The sequence below is a fragment of the Neolamprologus brichardi genome, chromosome 8 (assembly GCF_056152115.1).
Source record: "Neolamprologus brichardi isolate AB-2024 chromosome 8, ASM5615211v1, whole genome shotgun sequence".
NCBI classification, from domain to species: Eukaryota; Metazoa; Chordata; class Actinopteri; order Cichliformes; family Cichlidae; genus Neolamprologus; species Neolamprologus brichardi.
In genome coordinates, this window is record NC_142111.1 from 16,322,031 (window position 1) to 16,342,352 (window position 20,322).

The following is a 20,322-nucleotide window of genomic DNA, read 5'->3' on the forward strand; positions in this document are numbered from 1 at the left end:
TTCATCTCAGAGGTCAGCCTCACTGGAAGCGCACAGCCTCCATTATATCCTCTCTCTATAACAGTGAAACTGGCTGCATTATTTCATGTTCATTCAAGTTATGAAATGTATGCATATACACAACAAATTTCCTCTACTGTTTCAACACTGTACTTTGAAGGCAAGTAGTTGGAACATGCTGCAGTTGTGCTTGTCTTAAAACAACTTGAATGTGGTCAGTAGAGGGCACTAGAGACCACAGCCATCTCTTGATAACAAACAGGCTTTTATCAAACAAATGATAAACCTTTCAGTGATCATACTCACAGCTAACAGTCTGTCACCAATAGTGAGATTGCAGTCTTTAGCAGCTGGGCTGCCAGCAGCCAAAGTGGCAACAAACACTCCACTTTCCAAACCTAGCCCACTGTCTGTGAGGAAAAACAATTAGAAAAACACACCCCAATTACCATCACATATACAGATAATTAAACGCAAATACTTTGCACTTTAATGTCATTACTAGCTTGTCAAGGCAGACATTATAACGGTAAAGTTTATTACTTATTTGGAAATTGAAGCTGACCTTTGTGTCCAGCTAAGTTTATCTGGATTGGAGTGATGATCCGTCCTCCCAGTGACTTTCTTCTGCGAACCACCATATTAATCACGCCCTCACCACTCAACACAGCTTTGATCACCTGCTTCCTGTCTTTATTGGTCAGGTCCACATCATTTATTTTAAGCAACCAGTCATTTACCCTGAACAGAAATAAGAGAGAATATAATAATAATGAAAGAGAAGCCAACTATAATGTGTTGGTAGCATTGTGTAAATTGACATGTATCAAAAATCTGATTTTCCGAGTGCTGCATACTAAATTTTACAAGTGAAAATATGAAAATGTGTTTCTATTCTCCAAATAAAGCTTATTATTAGAACCAAAACTCAGGTGTCAAATGACAAAGGGAAATCAAAACATTTATATACACTGAGGTGGAAAGTGGCAGTTACCTTAATCTTCCCTCAGCAATACTTCCTTTATCCACCTTAGTTACAAATACACCACAGTCCCCTGGTAAATAGGGATCATTTACCCCTTCAGCAATATCAAATCCAAGTGCTTTCAAATCCATGTCCTGCAAAAATGAAAAATCACGAGGAATATTATGACTTTTTGATTCTGAATTAGTTCATTCATTAAGTGCAATTCTCTAAAGGCAAATCACATTTCTTAAAAAACAAAAAAGAAAACTCTAAATGATCCTTACTCTGTGCTTCTCAAATTCTACAACTTCTGTCTCCCACTCCATTGAGTCAGTGTCTATGGCTGAATCATGTGAACTGTGGGCCATCAGCTGACGATATCTTGCTTCCTTTTCCAGCTCATCTTCCAACTTTTCTCTGCAGGAAACATGAAATATGTAGCTCTTCAGTAAGTATTTCAAAGTAATTTGAACTGTCCTGTGTAAATAAAATTCATCCACTGGGTGGCACAAAAAATCATTAAGGAAGAGAAGCACTTTTAACACAAATATAAATCAATGAATAATATTCAAGTTTACCTAAAATAGAACACTAGACATTTAGCTGTCTCAAAAACAACTTTTGGGAGAAATAACGCACTTTAGTTCTTTGAGTTCCCGCGTCGCATCGTTCTTCTGCTTTCTCATGTCATCCAGATTCCTCAGAGCATCTGCCAGATCACTCACAGCTCTGTCCCTTTCTCGTCTCAGGTTGTCACACAGTGTACTGAGTGATGCACATATTGTCATCAGGTGTCACATAAAATACAAACAATCTATTTTTGCCCAAGTCTCCTCGCAATGACATGCATCTACATCTATATTTTTAAAAACAAATTCTTACCGAATGCTCTCTCTTTCTGCTACAATCTTGTCCCTCTCCTGGAAGGCCCAGTCCCGCCGACACTTGGCGACCTCAGCCTCTTGCAAGGCCTCCTTCAGCTCCTGCGAGATGGCCTCATACTGCTTCCTCAGCATCTCGATCTCCTTGGTGGCTCGTTCCATGTTCATGGTGGCAGAGTCCTGTTCCTGCAGGAGTAGATCAAATTGATGGGTGATAAATGTCACCGGAGAAGTGAAGGTGCTTTTAGTCTAATATGGTATTTGATAACATGTGGCAAATTCCTCTAAATTTGTGTCATAAAAAAGTATTTTCTTCATCTTTCACCCACTCTGTACACTAACTTTGCAGTAATATTATACTCAACACATGTTTTTAATTATCAGCTTTACATCATTTTGGTGCGAGTTAAGCCTTGAAAGCTCATTGGTGTAAATACCCGTTTGACAGCAGTCATTTTGACTTGACATGGCACAAACACAGATGTTACAAATTAGAATAATGAAGCTTGTCCTCTATTGAGGTGAAGCTTTAATGTGATTAGTATCACCTGTGTTTACCTCTAGCAACAACCAGAATGGCTGCTGTGAGAAAGGTTTGTTTGAATAATAGATTGTTTTTTTTCTGCTTGTATACTAATCAATAGACTAAATAAAGTGCTTTTTTTTTAATACAAGGTATTAATTACATGCTATGAAGACATTTTGTTGCTTTTTTAAGAAACAAAACTTTCAAATTAGCTGACTCCATCCATCCAAAAACAAATTTCTGTAAACTAAGATGTTGTTTCCATCTATGATGTATAAAACAGCCATAGACTGGATTAGGTATATAAACCAGATATAATAAAACAAATGTAAAACTCAGTCTGATGTGTATCCAGAGCGCTTGCATCACTGTTGCATTAATTCCATTTTAGTCTACAGTTTTGCTTAACAATCCATTTCTGACGCAGTGCAGATTTCTGGTGTACTTGGAAGTGAGGGTGAGGCCTGTCACTACAATTATTGGTAATTTCCTAATGTAGGCATCCCTGACTTTTATTATAATTAATCTGACAATCACTGTAAACAGAATGATGGGTGAGTACACATTTCTCAACAGAAATCAATATGTAGAAACCAGCCAGAAAAAAAAAAAAAAAAATACTACTACTATGTGAGATGGGATGAAGGGATTACTGTCAGAGAAATAAACCAATCCCTCCATTTGTGATGATAAATCATCTGTCCGTCTGGCTACCTGTCTGGCCTGGTAATACTCTTGCAACAGCTGGTCCCTCTGGATGATGGCCTCTGTCCTCTCCTTCCGGGCCACATCTCTTTCCTCACGCACTGTTTCGATGTCTTTGCAGGCCTGGTTCAGCTCCTTTTGGGCCTCAGCTTTGTCCTTGACCTCGTGACAGTATTTCTCCAGCAGCTCATTCTTTTCACAGATTGCTCGGTCCCTGTCCACCAGCGCTGAGGCCAGCTCCTTCATCAAAAAATAAATAAAGAAAATAAAGAAAACCAGTGGGTGATAAAAAAAACAAAGTAAATTTCTATATCTCTTTAAATTTTTACCTTGAGAATTTTGGAATATTTTAATTGATTTGCATATTGTTGTACATTTCCTTTTATGCCGACTTGTTTCTTACATCACTGTGATTCTGGAATTCCCTCCTTGGGGAGGAATACATTCTTATCTCAGCACAAAGATATGCTGCCAGACAAACTTCCTATTAGATGAAGAACTAAAGAATTTTGCTCCTCTTAAAAGGATTTTTTATGTATTTATTTTGGAGAGCTTCTCAGGTTCATTTTACACAGAAGAGTTAAAAAGCATAACCAAATTTATCTTCCTGAACTGTGGGTTTTAATAGCAGTGATCATGACGTGGTTACTTTTTAGCCAACCTAAACCTTTGACTGTTGCCAAAAAAGAATGACTTCAGCAGTTTAATGACAAGAGATATTTAAGACACAGATATTACGCAAATGGTCATTCTTCATTAACAGTTTCACTTAAATTAAAAGGAGCCCTGTAAATCTGAAGTAATTAATTTCTTTATAGTGCATGTATAATTCCAAATGTCTCTTATCACAATAGTTATTCCACCAGTGCTTTCTGATCCCGTCTGTGAAATGGTTAACCGTTTTCAGTTCTCACTCATGATCCCTCATTTTAGCTTTTACCTGTCGGAGAGCCTCCAGCTCCTCACTGGCCACCCGTCTCTCCGACGAAGTGCTCTTTAGCTTCGCCTCTGCCATCTCCAGACCCGTCTGGAGCCTGTCCACCTCTTTGATCACCTGATCCCGCTCACTCATGATCAAGCGATATTCACTGATCACAGAGTCCCGCTCCTCCTTGTACTTCTCGCCGTCCTTTGCCGCCTTGAGCTGCTGAGTCTTGAGCCGCGTCACCTCAGACTGCAGCCGTTCCATCTCTCGCTGTAGCTCCTTATTGTGGGCTGTGGCCTTGGATAGTTCTTGGTGGGTGTTGTCAAACCTGCATCAGGCAGGGATTAAGGAATGCAGTAGATTCAATGCCTCTATTAATTTCCAAAGGGTAAACATTTCTACTCTGTCTTGTGCTTAAAACATTAAAATCATGAACAATAAGATCATAGACTGATCAAATGTGGAATTTAAGCATCTAAAAAGAAAACTATAACTGGGAGGACATCCGCAAAGCTTCATCTGCCTTGGATTAAGCACATTTTAAGCACTGTGCAGATCGGACTTTGGCTCTGTACTCAAGTACTCAGTTTGTAGTATAATTTGCTGCAACTGCTGTTTAGTTTTTTTAACAGTTGCTCAGTTTTTGTGTGAAGTATGTAGCCCTGCTGGTTTTGTAGACCTAATAATTCCAGCTTTACCTTCTTATTGAAGAAGAGTATTGCTGCTGATAGTGGATGGCAGCATCTCTTTGTTTCAGCAGCATGTCAAGTTGCTTCTGCAGCCGGTGGTTCTCTTCCTCAACCTGGTCCAAACGACTCAAATCGGCATTGTGACTGGCCAACTTGTCATTGTAGTGCTTCCTCAGAGTCTCATAGTCACTCTTCACGGCCTCCAACTTGTCCACAGCTGTGTCGTAGAGCTTGTTAAGGACATCAGAGGAGCCCTCTCTCATTACCTGCAAATAGCATTAAGTCCGGTTATTTAATGAATTAGAGGGCAAAAATGGGACTATATCAAGATAAAAGCTGATGCAGTCACTTGGAAAAAGTTACCCAGAATACTTTTCAACTCTGTAGATGCTGAAATGTTGTGCTGTTTGATATAAATCTAAAGTGAAGTGCCTAAATCATTTAATTACCCGTTTCAGTGTAGATTAAACAAAACGTTACTTTAAACTGTGTTGAAATATCACTTGAACTGTAGTGAACCAGATGATAACTTGTATCTAGCTACTGTCTAGCTTCTTAACATACTATAGGGCAGTCTGCTTCTGATGCAAGCAGCAACTGGGGTATACTACATGCTTTTAACGTGAATGGATAAGCTTAACTACCATTAAAAATGTATTGCCATTCAATTTTACTAGTTCTGGCTGTGGGAACTGTACAGGAAGCAATCGCAGGCGACTGTGGTCGAAACAGTGATTAATGTTACCACAGTTTCACCAATTAGCAACCACAGCTAAAAGATGAAGACCCTCAAATGTACAATAAGTACAGTCGACATGACAGACAGAATTGCTGTCAAATCAGCTGAATAAACATTTTGACTTGCTACCAGTAAGTTAATTAAGTTAAATTAGTTAATTAAGCACTAATGACATGCAACGGACTCATTCTGGCTTCATGTTTACAAATATTTTGTTTGTAACGTTTAAATTACTATTGAATCCAATCCAAATCATGAACAGAGTGCCAAAAATGGACAAACCAGGACACATTTAGACATTAAAAATTATAGTATGTAATTGGAATCTAACAACTGTACAATAAATGTCTTCTCTGGGCTGGCATCACTTAAAACTAATTTGACAACTAATTTGACTGAGGCTGAACAGTAGTTTATGCAATGATGACATGACTTCTAGAGACAATGGGGAACGTATCCTTGCTATCAACTAGCCCTGTTATACACATTCTCCATGGTTATATAAGGCATTGCTAACATTTAATGATATGGTCTTGTGACTGCAGTCACGGTGAATGTCAGACTGAGTAATGGTGAGAGACTCAGGTCAAGTCATTTTTGTAATCTGAAAGAATGTTTTGATGGATGGAGACATGGAGAGGACAGAGCTTGTCTGACCCCATTTGTCTGAACAACGTTGTCCTTTTGGACATAATGGTCACCGAGACAAGAGCAAATTAATGTCCATCTCAAATGTCAAGATCCAACTGATTTTATGTCAGCGGCCAACAAGAGATGGAAAGGGGTGTCTGCAAGTGTCTAGATAGTATATACCTATTTATGTTTTTGTGTCTGTATGTTGTTTGTGTCCCATTTTTAAGGATGAATGGTGACAGAACTAAAAAATTACACAGGCACCTGCTGGTGTAGCATCTTCATATCAGCTACTTCCCTCTGATCATCATCATGCAGCCTCCTGAGCTCCTCGCAGGCCTGTTTCACATGGTTGTGCTCCCTGACCAGCTGGATGTTGTCCTGTCTCAGCACCTCGAGCTCCTCTTTCAGCTGGGTGTGCTCGCTCACCAGACGGCTGTGCAGTGTACTGTGGAGATAGCAGAATGGGTACAATCAAACCATGGGTGCTGCCAGCGATTTTTAAAATCAGCATTTACAGCACTGAATATATATCTCCATCTACTGTGTCTCTGGCAACATGTATTCAGCTAGTAAATCATAAATCAAAAAAATATATAAAATATTTGGCTTGACTTGTACAACTCCCCAGAACCCTGTAAATGTCTTCAACCCATCATACTGAGAGATAATATCTGAGCATTTGTTTATTCATTAGATATAGTCTAATAGGACAAAACACAAGACACACACACACACACACACACACACAGTCTTGTCATTTGGATCGCACCAGTTAGCCACAGTGTAGGATGAAGAAAGTAAGTTAATACTTGAATTTAGTAGCTAAAAGCAGCTTCTTAAAAACATCTGAAATGTTTGCTGTAGCCGGTTATGAAACCTGCACAAGATGAAGAAACATTTTTAACCAGTCTCCATATACAAGCATTTCAGCTTAAAACTTCAGGGACGCCTTAACTAAAAAGCCCTCTTTCAGTCATGTCACTGCAGCTCTGCTGATTTGTGGTCAGGACTCTAACTTGGCCACTGGGACATGATTTACTGTTGTTGTTGATTTGCTTTAGGCCATTGTTTTGCTGAATCACCGAAACTCTTACAAACTTCAGGTCATAAACTGCTGCCTTGACATTCTCCTGGAACAATTTCTCGGTCCAGTTTCAAAGTAAACTGCATAAATTAATGATTGCAAGGTATATTAGCCCTGAAGCAGAACAGCAGTCCCAAACTATGACGCTTCTTCTGCCATGCCTTACTGCTGGTCTACAGATTATTCTCACAGACATAAGCACCATCTTTTTGTTTTTTATGATTCTTTTTAAAAAAATATTTTATTAGTCAAGAGCAATTTGGTCTCCTTTTTGGCCTTCTTCTATTGATACATCATGTTGATGAGATTTCTGTGGGTGCTTTCCACTTCCTCTTGTGTTGTTTGCCCTCTTCTTTCAGGATTTCATTACATATTGTTCTGCTGGTGTCATCTTTCCAGCACAATCACGTCAGTCTTATCTCCTTAACTGGAACACCCAACTCGAAGCAGGTTTTGAAGTAGCCAGCACAACAGTTTGCATACTTCTTCCAGCTCGCTCTATGAGTATGATTAGAACTGGTATATTAGTTTAGTCAGATTGTGTTTAATTGTAAAGGCTTCACAAATCTTTTGTTGCAACTGGAAATGATTAACTGCTGCAGTTTGTGGTCAAACTAATCATTTCAGAACTACCTAAAAGTTAAATTACACAAGGTGCACAAAGTACCCTGTCTTGACATAATTTCACATTCACAAACTGTTTTTTGTGTGTTAACTTTTACAGATGGCTTTACTGTGTTCTACCTACAGGCAATTAAGAATCACTAATTAACCTAATCCTGTTCTTGTACTGTGGGAGGAAGCCGGAGTACCCGGAGAGAACCCATGCAAACATGGAAGAACATGCCCTTCAGACAGGAGGTGAAGTCAAACTCAAGACCTTCTTGCTGAGAGCCAACAGTGCTAACCATCACACCACCGTGCTGTCACTAAAAACAATTAATTAATTCCTTTAAAGCCACAGGGCTGTTGTGGTCTTCCTGTCACTATATTAACATTAATAGGGGGAAGAAAAAAAAAAAAAAAAAAAAAAAAAAAAAAAACACCTCTTATGTAATAAAGCTTTAACTTGAAATTTTCTAAAACATGAATCACTAATAGGACTAATTAAAATTCTTCAGAATTACTAAGGGTTAATGGTTAAGTGTTTAGCGACTTACTAATTTGAGTACAATATATAACTGCTAGACATGAATGTAATTTTCCATTGACAAAACATGCTGCTTAGAGTGAATGGTTGAGTACAGAGGCAGAGAGGACATTGATAAATAAAGACTCTCTCTGATGTGCAAACAGGACTCAAAAGTACAGGCTTAAACACGGACATAATCCTTCATCTGTCTGTTTGCATTGGGGGCCAGATGTTGGTTCCCTACACTTCAGAGGCTGTACGGCATCATTAAAAATCATACAAATGGACTAGCCTTCCCTTCATGTCAACTCAGTACAGCTTATTTCACTAGACACCAAATGCTCCGTTCGCAGCATTATCCTCACGGCAAAGATGCTGTGCCGCATACACAGGATTCACATACTGATTACAGAGCATGCTTATGGTGAACTCTTTACAAAAGGGTAATACTTATAGAGCATATTTTAGTCTCTTCCCTCAACCTTAGGCCAGAAATGTATGACTTGCCCTGCTACAAAATAATACAAATGGTTTCCTCCCCCCCTTAAACAATCCCAAAGATTAAATCAAATTGAAGAAGACCTGTTAGGATTTTTATAGCTTAACTGAGATTTTGAACTGATATAAAGGCTTCATCCCTATCACTCTTGCAAAAATAAAATCTGTTCTACACAATCTGCTGTGAATATGTGAGGAAGAACAGAATACTGGCTAAAAATGCTGCAGGCTGAGTTTGAATGCATACAGCACAAATGCACCGGCTGTTAAAAAATTTACAAAGTCCCCTAGTAGGCTTTCCACTTACTGGTAGAAGTCTGCTTTCTTCACAGCCTCCTCGCACCTCTTCAGGGTGGTGCTATGCTGGTTCTGCAGGGACTGCAGGTCTGCCATTGCCTTCATACACTGCAGCTTCAGACGCTCATAGTCATGACCTGCTTTTGCATTCGGTCTATTTCACAGAGCAGGAAACAGGGAAACACACTTGCATCAAAAACCAAGTTCTGAGATGCCACATGGGACAATGTGAGAGCCATAAGTGAGATAAACATGCAAACTTTGTACTTTTGGGAGCGTAAGGAAAGAGAGAAAGTTCGACTGTATCCTCACATCTTATGCTCAACTCTAAAACAAAACAAATAGCTCTTGCTTTTTTTGGCAGGGCTTTTAAATGCTCAAGAATGCAAAATACCTCTATCTAAAGAGCGCAGGTAGAAACAAGATTGCTCTGCTTTTCTGCAAATGTGTTGGAAAACAGGCTGTAGAATGAGACTAAAACACTACCTGCAGTCATCAAAGGTGGTTCCAGGTGAAGAGAGGGCGAGACGTTTGCGTAGCTCATCCCTTTCACGTGTCACCTGTCTCAACTCTAACAGAATGGTCTCCATTTTCTCATTCACTTGGTGGCTGTCCATGTGGGCAGGTGGAGGGGAGGACGCTTGAGCAGGAGTACCTGTGTGAGTCAGCATGTCACTGGTGGCTTGTGCCGATCGCAAAGTTCAAATGATGCGAGTGACGGGGTTCAGTGCAGTTTTATTTATGTCAGCTAGAGTGTAGAGCTATATTTCAGTAAAAATGTAGTCTATGTTCATCTGAGCTGCAAACTTGGCTAAAGAAATAAATTACAAACATACAAGTTCATGATTATGTTATGGGTAAAGAGCTTGACCATTATTTTATTTAATCTATATAATCGTTTAGCCAAAGTCACTTAAATATTGTCTGTCATCATTGATCTACTCATTCAGTTTTGAATATACCACAGAAATAAACATAGTGATAAAGACTGGTTCAGCTTCAACAGCACAGACCAATCCTCTCTTCTAGAGTAGAAACAGATCTCTCTCTCGTGTGTGTATTTTTAAATCCTTGTTACATCTGTGTAATCACTTGCATGTGCTTAGAGTCTAAACAATTAGAAGCCGGCTGGTTCCTCAGAACAACTGTTTTTTTCTCCCCCCCCCCTTTTTCCAAAGAAGATTTTTTGGACCCATCTTTACCTTAAATCGTTAGTCATCACGAGTACCACACTCACCTAAGCTGCTGAGAGAGCTGCTGCTTTCTGAGTCCGATGGCATGGTGGACAAGACGCTGTAAGTGGACCCTGCAGCATGAACAGAAACATTAAAGTCAGGTCTAAGCGTACTCGACCGTGTCTGCTTTATGGTCAGATGATCATCTCCAGCATTGTATGGTACATCAAGGCAGTGCAGCTTGGGTTACATTCGGGAGCCTTTACTGAAAAAAGCCAGCTGGAGGAATAATAAGGTGGGACTTTCCCCAACTTGGGATGACGGGCCTGTGGGCTGACAGAGTGTAGCTAATTACCAGTTGGGCAGGGAGCTTGAATACATACTAGCCAGGGCCCCAAAGAGGCTGCAGCCTTAGAGCTTCTCCTTTTATCTCCTCTGACAACATCACACAGTCCCCCCCTTGTGAAAGGCCCTCTTTTATAGCTTACAGTGATTCATAATTAACGTTACAGAAAGGAAGCTTTATGTACACCACTGAACAATATGAAGAAGATGATGTTATTTCACACACCAATGTAAAAGTAATTCTTCAGTAGATTTTAAAAGAGAAAAGTATTTAAAAGGGAAATAACTGATGCAATCTGTGTGTGTCACGATCTACCAGAGTGTGCAGTTTTCACAACAGATTCAGAAAATACAGTGAAGAAACAATTAGCTTTTTACAACAACAGAGAAACAAATGGTTACACAAATGGTCAAGTCAATTAGAAATGTTGTCATTAAGTCTGGTCTGTCACTGTCACTTTTTCTAAGAAAACAAGCAAAAACAAAAAGATGTACCAATATATTGACTGTGTTGACTGCCTTCAGTATATTGCCAAATAAGACGCCATTTATCAGTGGGAGTGGCCAATATTTATCTGCTACAGTACATTATGTTTTCACTACCAACAGTTCTAAAGCAGTGAGATGAAGAACTGGTACACTTTTAAAAATGAAAACATTTTAATTCTTCCCAGAAGTGGACTTCTCAGCAAATTCAGCCCAAGGTCAGAGCGTGCAATGCTGAGCTACATCTCCGACTCTACAGGCCTCAGTTAGCATGTTAAATGCTCAAGTTTATGACAGTATATTTGGATAAAGATGGAAAAACTATGGTAATAGGGATCGGTATTAAAATGCAAACATATGAAAATCAGCCAATAAATATTAATCTTTAGCTAGAAATTGTCATATCCCTCACAAAGCACACATTGATAAAATATCAGAGGGCATTGACTGTATAAATTACAGTAAAAGTAGAACAAGGAAATGTTTAGCAATAGTTGTTTTTTTTTTTCCATTGACTATATTTTGTTAATCAAGTTGTTTCAAACGTGGTTATTTATCCTCTACAAGAAGGATTCGAATTTTATTGATGCCTGACTGCACACTGCTTGATCAAACAGCCAGCAGTGCACCTTTCCTGAGATCTTACTGCGCTGCTGTGGAGTGACCAGCTTATAGTTCAGTTACATCAGCAGCTTCCACTCCTGATGTAAAGTCTAGTGTAGACTTAGAGCATGACAAACGATTCTATTTACCCACGTCCCATTACTCTAAATCAACCCCTGACTGGCCGTGTTCCCACTAACTAAATGAGTTGAGACTATGAGGAGCCCAGCTAACATGGCTCAACCCTCTATTTCCCACTGAAGGACAAAAAAAAGAAAGAAAAAAGGAGAGACCGATCTCTCTTTGAGCTCTCTTTGTTCTCACTCTAGCTTAAGTTTCCCATGACTCTGAGCAGAGAGTGCCTCAATAGGCAAGGTGCACAATGTCATAACTCACTTACTTTTCTGCTCCGTGGAAGTCATGTGACCTGAGGTCTGACCCTGACCACTTAAGCATTTCATTTAGGTTGATCTCGTAGTTACGGTCACAGCCACTTGATCATCTGTACACAATTTTATGGTATAAGAAGACCACTTCTCAAGAACAAGTGGAAAGTGGGAAGACTGTCTTTAGTAGGAGTTTTCTCTCAACTTGAACATTTCTTTTAAACGTGAGAACAGGCGCTCCAACGTAAAGTGCTGATCTTAAATCACATCTGGTACTATGTGCCACTAACAATAAATGAAAGATATTCTGAATGCTACCCTTTTCCATTAAAAACAATTATGCATTTTCTACTTGCATCTCAAAGCTCTAACTTAAATATTGTATATAATGAGTAATTAATTGACAAAAAGGGGAAGATTACTTTCTAAGCAATAGATCGGAGTGTTGTCCATCAACATTGAATTTCAGAAAACCATAAAATACAGCTTTTAATGAGTGATATAATTCAGGCCCTTTTTTTGTCAACAGAAGGGTTAAGTTGGGGTTACTTATTTACTCCAGTATCATAGCACAGTCATGGTACAGTCTTAAAATATAGCACTAAAAGCACAGGTTTTAATGTTGTAGTCACTCTGCTTTGTTCAATATCCCAGTAAGCCCACCAAGTCTTTGACCTGATTTTAAAATGTTACCAGTAAACAAATGAGAAAAAAAAAAATTTGTGTAATGGTCATCATCTTACCAAAGCCAACAACACATCCTTAAACAATACAAAATATATTAATTAAGTAAAAATTAGACTTTTTATTTAAATTACCTTCATATCAGTGGAGTTTCTCATAACTAAATTGTTCACATTCTATTCTAAAATAAACTCAGACATTAAACTTTCACCATGAAAACTCAGAGCTCCTCTGCATACATGAACACAGATTATTATCACTCTGTCCAAACAACATTTCAGTTGATTTAATACTTTGTAGACAAACTTTTAACTGGACAAATAAACCAAATAGCATTCAACTTAAAAAAAAAAAAATAAATTCTGTCAGTAGGAAAGCAGAAATTTTACTTGATCCCACTTAACCTCCTCTCTGGAGATACATGTAAAAGACTGCAAATTATTTGAAATACCACAATATGCATTTATGATGGTACTGCAACAATGACATATGTCCCTGTGGAGAAGCTATTCTAATTAAAGTAGAAGTCTGCTACGTGAGATAGATGTTAGAAGACTGAAAAGCATGTCGAACACAGACATCAGTTTTCTTCTACAGTCTACTTCTATAAATAAGTACACTCTGATATGTACTGTGGTATAAAGTTAATGAGTCACCGATTCTGCAATAACTACCCTCTGTGTCAACAGTTCAAAACCACTGGAGACAACTAGATTCTCTTCTTTCCGCCTAATAAAATCTAGAACGAAACCAAGAAATTGAGCTACCTAACACTCGTTAATCGCTAACTGCAAAACACCTGCTCTTGTTTTGCAGTGACAAAGCAAAACTTCCCATGATACACACCCTTATAATGTGCAGCCATTGTGTTATTCTTCCTTAAGAGACGATGAGAACAATCTAAACAGAAAGGTCTCCGCTGACAAGCCTTAGAGCTATAGTTATGTGAAACTACAAAGCATCTTTATTTAAAAAAAACAAAACAAATAAAAACAAACAAACAACTAAGCCCTCGGCAATACACACCCCGTTCGGTACTATAGGCATCATATTTACATCATGTGGAACCTTTTGTAGGTCAGTGATAAAAGGACATATTTAGCATTCATGTTATAAGCATTTGAACAGGCAGGGTTTACCAATATCTGGCTCTCATATTTTTTGGGGTGACTTGTCAATTACTGTGTCTGGCTCCTGATGGTGCATATTATGTAAAAACATAGGTTGCTTTTCTCTGGAAAGGCCCGTCTTTTGGCCACACAGTGGAGGAACCTGTCTGCCCAGTAGCAGAAGACAGCTCAGCCCATTTGTGTCCTGTGTGACTACCAACAGGGATTTGCACACTACTATGACTAGCCCAGAACATGCTCATGTACAAAGCTCTTTGGAACTAGAGAGCCTATCAGTACTCAGTTCTAGACCCACTGCACAATTGTGAAATGCAGCGCAAAAATGAGAAGGCTCAGAAAAACTAACAGAAGTCTCCAGCTTGTGTTCTCTTATGAATTATGCCAAAATAATGCATAATTAACACCTGGTAGCTAACTGAGTATGGCACGATAGCAAACAAGAAAGCAACTGGATGGATGTTCCTTTTTTTTGTTTGTTTGTTTTTCAAATGTCAAAGTGCAACAGAAGTGCTGAGTAAGGGCCATATGTCAGAGTGCATGCATTATGCTATTGCGTAAGATGTCAGGTAAAGTCCAGAGAATACATCATTACTGTTTCAGCATACAAAGAATGCAATAAGAGATTTATGATGAACACAAAAAAATAGAGAATATATCTATAGTTTGTGGATTTATCTGTGAATAAAATCACATGCATGCATTTATCACTTAGTTAGAAAAAGGGTGATTATCCACATAGAAAACAGAACTATTATAAAGTTATTATAAACTAATCTGTGATTTGTGACATTATGAGACCATATTATCTCAGAGGCTTATCCTTATTTCAAGATATATTTAGTAACCATTAGATAAACTTAAGGGTTAAATAATAAGGGTAGAAGGTGGAACCCCGATACCTTGGAACATTAAATGTTGTGTAAGATGCAGTTTTAGTTCACCTCTTAAGACAAGGCAACAGTCCATATATTAATGAATCCTGAGCAGGCAGGATGAATATTCTCTAAAAAGTGTATCTGATCACTGATAAATAAAAGAGTTTTGAGATCCTGTGTTTCTGGTAAGGCTTAAAAGTTACTCTATCATCCAGCTAATTCAGATTCGGAAGGATAACTGCATCTGAATTAGGTTGAGATACTTAAGAATATCAAGACAGTGCATCCCAAATCCAATGTTGCAGTATCTTGTAACATCTGGTGTTTTACGTGTATCAAATCCAAAAATTTGTCACTTAGTATTCCCAATCCTTCCATAATGTTTAAATAAACCTGCCACTAAACCAGACGAACTGAATCAATCAGAAACTCTTTGCCAGGGGTCATACTTCTGAAATAATTTCAGTTCCACAAGCACTACACCATTAAACTATACAGTATCGTGTTAGTAGTAAAACTATACTATACTGACAAATCCACAGAGAAACTAATTTTCTGTACATCTGCTGTGGAGTATTACAGTAGGTGGACAAAAGCAATTTGAATCCATTCACAAGTTTATAATAAAACAATAGTTTGCTGAATCCCTTTAAGTTGCAACATTGTAAAGACAGTACAATTAGTTATTCAAAAGGTAATTTACTTACTGGTGCTGACATAATCTTAACTGTAGTTAGTTTCACACCAAAAACAAATCAAACTGATGCCCTTTATATCCCCCTCGAGTAATTCATTGCACAGTGCGCACTAAAACGCATTTGACTCATCTCTCATTCGTTTGACTATGACAGTGGGTTATTGATTCCCACACACAGTCAGTCCCTCCCTACATTGATTGAGTCTTTTTAGGTCCATTAAATGCTTTCACAAAAAAGCTAGCAGGCTGTACCTTTGGTGACATGCTAAATGAAACAAGCACAGTAGTGAGAGTGTAAATAGGCATCAGGTCACATGATTGTGCACTGCAGCTCTTTCTGCCCAAAGGAAAAGTCATGCCCTTCATCAAATTGTCATATGGTCAATAGCACTAATGTTTGTTAGATAATGCTCAGGAGAGGATCGAAAACAGGTTGGATCATAAGCAATATCAAAAGCAAGGGCCCCAAACACACAGTTTCACTGTATTTTAGGTAAAGCCCTAACTTCTGACACGTTCCCCCTTCTTCATAAACACTATACTCTTATAACAATTTAATTAGGAGGTCGTAAACACTTTAATTGTTTCTCACCACTCGTATGATCCACTGGTCCAATGCCATCCAGCAATAAAGATTGCAGGTGAGGGTGCGTTGTCTCCAGAGCAGTGCAAAACTCTGCGAAATGGTCCCCGTCTTTACTCATTAGTAGCTTCAGCAGAAGGTCCACTTTTTCCGAGTTGGAGGTGCAGTTGTGCTCCAGCTCGTAGCGCTCTGGCTGGCTTAGGGTCCCGCAGTGAGCCAACGCGTCCACAACTCTGTCCGCATCTGTTATTGACTCCACCAAGTTCTGGTAACATTTCTCCAACAACTCTTTGTGCTTGGGCTCCATCTCCTCTCCGCTTCGCTCCTCCGCTGTTTACCAGCTGGGGACAAACCCAGCCTTTTAATCTTTCTGGTAGTCAACTTAACTTCGGGCTACTGCCGTGACTCTGCGAAACTACCCCGCTCGACCCAGTCAGGACGGTTTTCAACCCGAATTGACGGATACACAAGAAGTAGCCATATTTGTTGCCCAAGGCTGTTGACTGCATGAAGATGACAACACATTTTCCCAACCGCCGCTCTCTATCCTTTTCGGAAAAATGACGCCTCTGCCTCTTTAAGCCCCGCTTTGCCTGCGCTACGGAAACAACCTCGGCGTCAAATCAAGTTCTTTAGTCATGTTGAAAAGTGTGGAAACTCTCCAGGAGCGCTCTCAGTCAGACTACAAACTCCGCCATGTCTCACCGTTCGAGCAGCTGTAACCCTGTGCCAATCATATTTCCGTGCAATGGACATTTAAGGTAAACGTGGGCGGGGCTTTTTTTTAGACGCACCTGGCTTCCCGCCGCTATAATTACCGCTGTAATTATTACCACAACTTATGTAATACTGGTTCTGCGCTTTCTGTGTGAGTTAGTTATGTGGAAGGTATTCAACAATGCCAATAAAAACACACAAAAACAATACTGACAGGCTTGTTTGCACTCACAAGTTTTTTTATTTTTTTATTTTTTTTATTTTTTAGCTGAGGACGATTTAATTTTCATTATTATGTCCAGTTTTTGGAAGTTTACACACCCCTACCAAAAAGCTAAAATGATGCAAATTATATAAACCCCACATTTAATTGAAAAATAAGTGTAATAATATAACGTATTAGGTTTAAGCTTTTACTTTTTGGGGCCAAAGAAAAAATGCGTTGTACTTCCCTTGTTGTATAACTAGTTTCCCAGTGTGCCAAATATGTTCAGTGTTTGTTGGAAAACTAGCAGGCTTGTGTAGACTTTAACTGCTGATCATGCTTCTGTAGTACATGCACAGTGTAGTGGAATAACTTCTTCCCTGAAAAAGACCACAGTGCCAGTAGGGCAGCAAAACCTGCACAGATTTGCAGATAACTCATATCATGTGCACTAATGCACACCCATACCATGGAAGATGTTGGCTTTTGTATTGCTACAAACCTTTGTATTGGTCACTCCTTTACATCTTATCCATAATATTTAAAAATGTAAAGAATTAAAAATCTAGTTTAGATATTTTTCCTTGGTGGACGTGAAGAACTACGTTTACTAAGAATGAGAAATATTTCTGAACCAGTGACGTGCTTTCAGTCTGTTTTGAATACAGCGCTGTTCAAGGGTCATTCATTGTTGGCTTTTGACCTTTTTTGTAGCTCATTATGTACCGGAGACTTCCTGAATTACTTCCCCTAGTGTTTTCTGATGTGATTGATGATATTGGAGACCTCATAGTTAAATTAAGAAGTCACCTTTATAGTCTACACAGTTGCAATATCAGGCATTTAGCTTAATTTTCTGCTATATAGAGATCTATATTGCAGGGATTATATGACAAAGTGTTACTATTAAATTATTAGCTGAGCACTGGGTAAGCATTTATTTTTTTCCAGCTTTAGGTGAACCATTTCCTCATCCACCCAGTGGTTTCATAAAGTGTTGTATATCAAGTCTAGAAATAACAGAATCAACCTTAAACATTTCCAGAGTGTAATTGTATTAAGTGAAGTATATAAACAGTTTAAAACCTTAGTTGGGAAGCTTTGATGACTCTTTCAGCATCCTTTACAAAAGATAACATGAGGTTCTCAGTGTCTAATGAAATTTGTCTTCATAGGTGACAAAAAGTCAGAGATATTTCTGTGACTGGTGGTTCCTTAACCCTTTTGTGCAGCAAGAAGAATATGAAGGGTGATAAAATAAAAATCATATATATTCTGTTGAACAAGATCATTTTTCACTTCTCAGTTTTTCTAGTGAAATACTGTTTCTGGCCGACAAATGTACTTTTGGTGAAACAGTCACTGATCACAGGTCATCAGTAAAGCCTACTGACGAAAGGTTGTGCACTGCTCTAAAATCACAAAATTACCAGATGATCTTCTCCTCCAAATTTTCTTATTATTATTTATTCTAATGATAATTACTAACTGGCTGAAGGTTTTAATAAAAAAAAAAACAACTATATGCCAGTGCACACATTGTATTAGATATGGTGGATGACACTTATTATGACTTTGTTGTACATTTTATAAGAGTTTATCATAGGTTTATACTATCACATCAAGTCATACCATGTAATACAGTGCATCACTCTCCAAAACACAGCTAATGATTAGGTAGCAATTTTAGGGATGCAAATTCAAACACATTTAACACTTAAGCAGTTTTAAATGTAAATATTACTAGATCTTCTTAAAACCCAGTCTGCTCAGAAAATCCCACACATACATTGTGGGCATCTGAATAGGCTATTATTTGATTACAAGGGAAATCTAGCAGCTCTTATTTCATGATTTGATCTCTCTTTTTTGTGAGGAGATTATACCTCCAGATTGTAGTTGCCTGTTTCTCATCTGGATTGTCCCCTGACACAACTGCCCCGCTCTGCAAGCTTTATTCTGCTCCACATAATCCATCAGGTCTCAAAGGAGGGAGACGTCACAAAAAGATAAAATCCTTACGAAAACGAAATTGTTTAGAATCAGACAGCAATATTAAATGCAAGATTATATGTCAATATCTATATGTGTTCACAGCTAAACTGGAGATGTGTGGAAATCTACTTAAAGTTTGTTTATGATAATTGCTAGTACTTTTTAACATAGAGATAGAGCGTATTCCCTTTATGAGGATTTTCACTCTTAGCTAGAGCTTGCTAAAGCTTAACGTGGTACACAGTGTGCCTATACATTTCCCCTCTTAAATTTGAAACAGCTTTAACAATTATGTAACAACTGCACTAATTTCTTTGCCCTGCAGGGAAATCTATTCACAGCTTACAGAGAAAACAAGTTGCAATGTTTAGGAATTATGTAAATTCCTAAAAGCATCAAACAGATTCAAAACACTGAACTCTTGCATTTGCTTTTAACATTAAGTGGGAACAATTTAGAGTTCTACGCTGTCTTCTGGTATATTGCTTCTCCTGACACACAAATAAAAGCATACGGTTGGACAGGATTTATTTTCTCACTCTGTCAAAAATCAGAGGAAGAGCCTCAAGCCCCACAGGCTGCCACTCTGCATGCTGGATAGTGATATCTGCTGCTACATCTCATTATGTGTTGTTCATCTAATCCTCGGGTTTGTAATTTGCTTATATGCACTCATGAAGTTTAAAGCAGGATTAGGTCCCTGGCAACCAAATGTCACTTAGCTGCACAATCCTCACTGGATGGCTGGAGAAAATCCACTGCAAATAAAAAAAAATTGCTCAATACTTACTCATACTGATTGTTTATATGATAGTATTAAAAGGCTGGTGATGAACTGCAGATTTACTGCGTCTGAAATAAACCTTTACTAAGACCTTTGTTTTGTGATATTACAAGTTTTAAGAGAAGATCTTAAAATTTCTTTACAAGTAATATAAGAAAAAAAAGCCTCCTGCTAAGGCCTAGTTCAGACTGCTTTTCACAGCTATTGCACCTTCCATTTGGCCCAGTGACGTGGACAGACGTCTTTGTGTCCCAAGCTCCATAAAGAGTGCCTCATCCACTATGCCATCACAAGTTAATAATTAAAGCACTTTGTCTAGAAATCAGGATCACGGAAGTGTTCTGTTCTCCTCTTAAAGTAAAAGCGAGCCAAATGGAAGCCCTCCTCTCTCCCCCGTGTGATTTCACTTTGACCTATATCTTTCACGAGATATCAGTGCAAAATCTTAGCTAGAGAGAAAATACACAAATGGCAACATCAAATATTTATCATTCTTTGTCCTCAGGCTGGTGGACTGTTTTCATTTTGGGTGTATATGAAAAGTTAGAAAGTGTACAAGAAGCGAGGTTCGCAAAGAA

At 38.5% G+C, this 20,322-nt stretch overlaps 1 protein-coding gene across 4 annotated transcripts in view; it reads right to left on the reverse strand.

Annotated features, from left to right (window-relative positions):
- Nucleotides 1-16,762, reverse strand: part of LOC102789010 (disks large homolog 5-like) — a 30,589-nt gene extending 13,827 nt beyond the window's left edge. For 2 of the 4 annotated variants that reach the window (XM_006791119.3, XM_087844706.1), the window contains exons 1-14: nucleotides 16,053-16,762; nucleotides 10,317-10,385; nucleotides 9,566-9,734; nucleotides 9,090-9,233; nucleotides 6,330-6,513; nucleotides 4,703-4,959; nucleotides 4,020-4,332; nucleotides 3,089-3,319; nucleotides 1,850-2,034; nucleotides 1,607-1,732; nucleotides 1,252-1,384; nucleotides 995-1,119; nucleotides 566-741; nucleotides 307-410 (exon numbers count right to left, since the gene is read on the reverse strand). In XM_006791119.3, the coding sequence (XP_006791182.2) occupies nucleotides 307-410; nucleotides 566-741; nucleotides 995-1,119; nucleotides 1,252-1,384; nucleotides 1,607-1,732; nucleotides 1,850-2,034; nucleotides 3,089-3,319; nucleotides 4,020-4,332; nucleotides 4,703-4,959; nucleotides 6,330-6,513; nucleotides 9,090-9,233; nucleotides 9,566-9,734; nucleotides 10,317-10,385; nucleotides 16,053-16,350 (2,514 nt within the window). In that variant the 5' untranslated portion in view covers nucleotides 16,351-16,762. Of the gene's footprint in view, nucleotides 1-306; nucleotides 411-565; nucleotides 742-994; nucleotides 1,120-1,251; nucleotides 1,385-1,606; nucleotides 1,733-1,849; nucleotides 2,035-3,088; nucleotides 3,320-4,019; nucleotides 4,333-4,702; nucleotides 4,960-6,329; nucleotides 6,514-9,089; nucleotides 9,234-9,565; nucleotides 9,735-10,316; nucleotides 10,386-15,470; nucleotides 15,538-16,052 lie in introns of those variants that run through there. The other 2 variants (XM_035907846.2, XM_035907847.2) reach the window with 2 other exon arrangements.
- Between the last annotated feature and the right edge of the window lie 3,560 nt (nucleotides 16,763-20,322).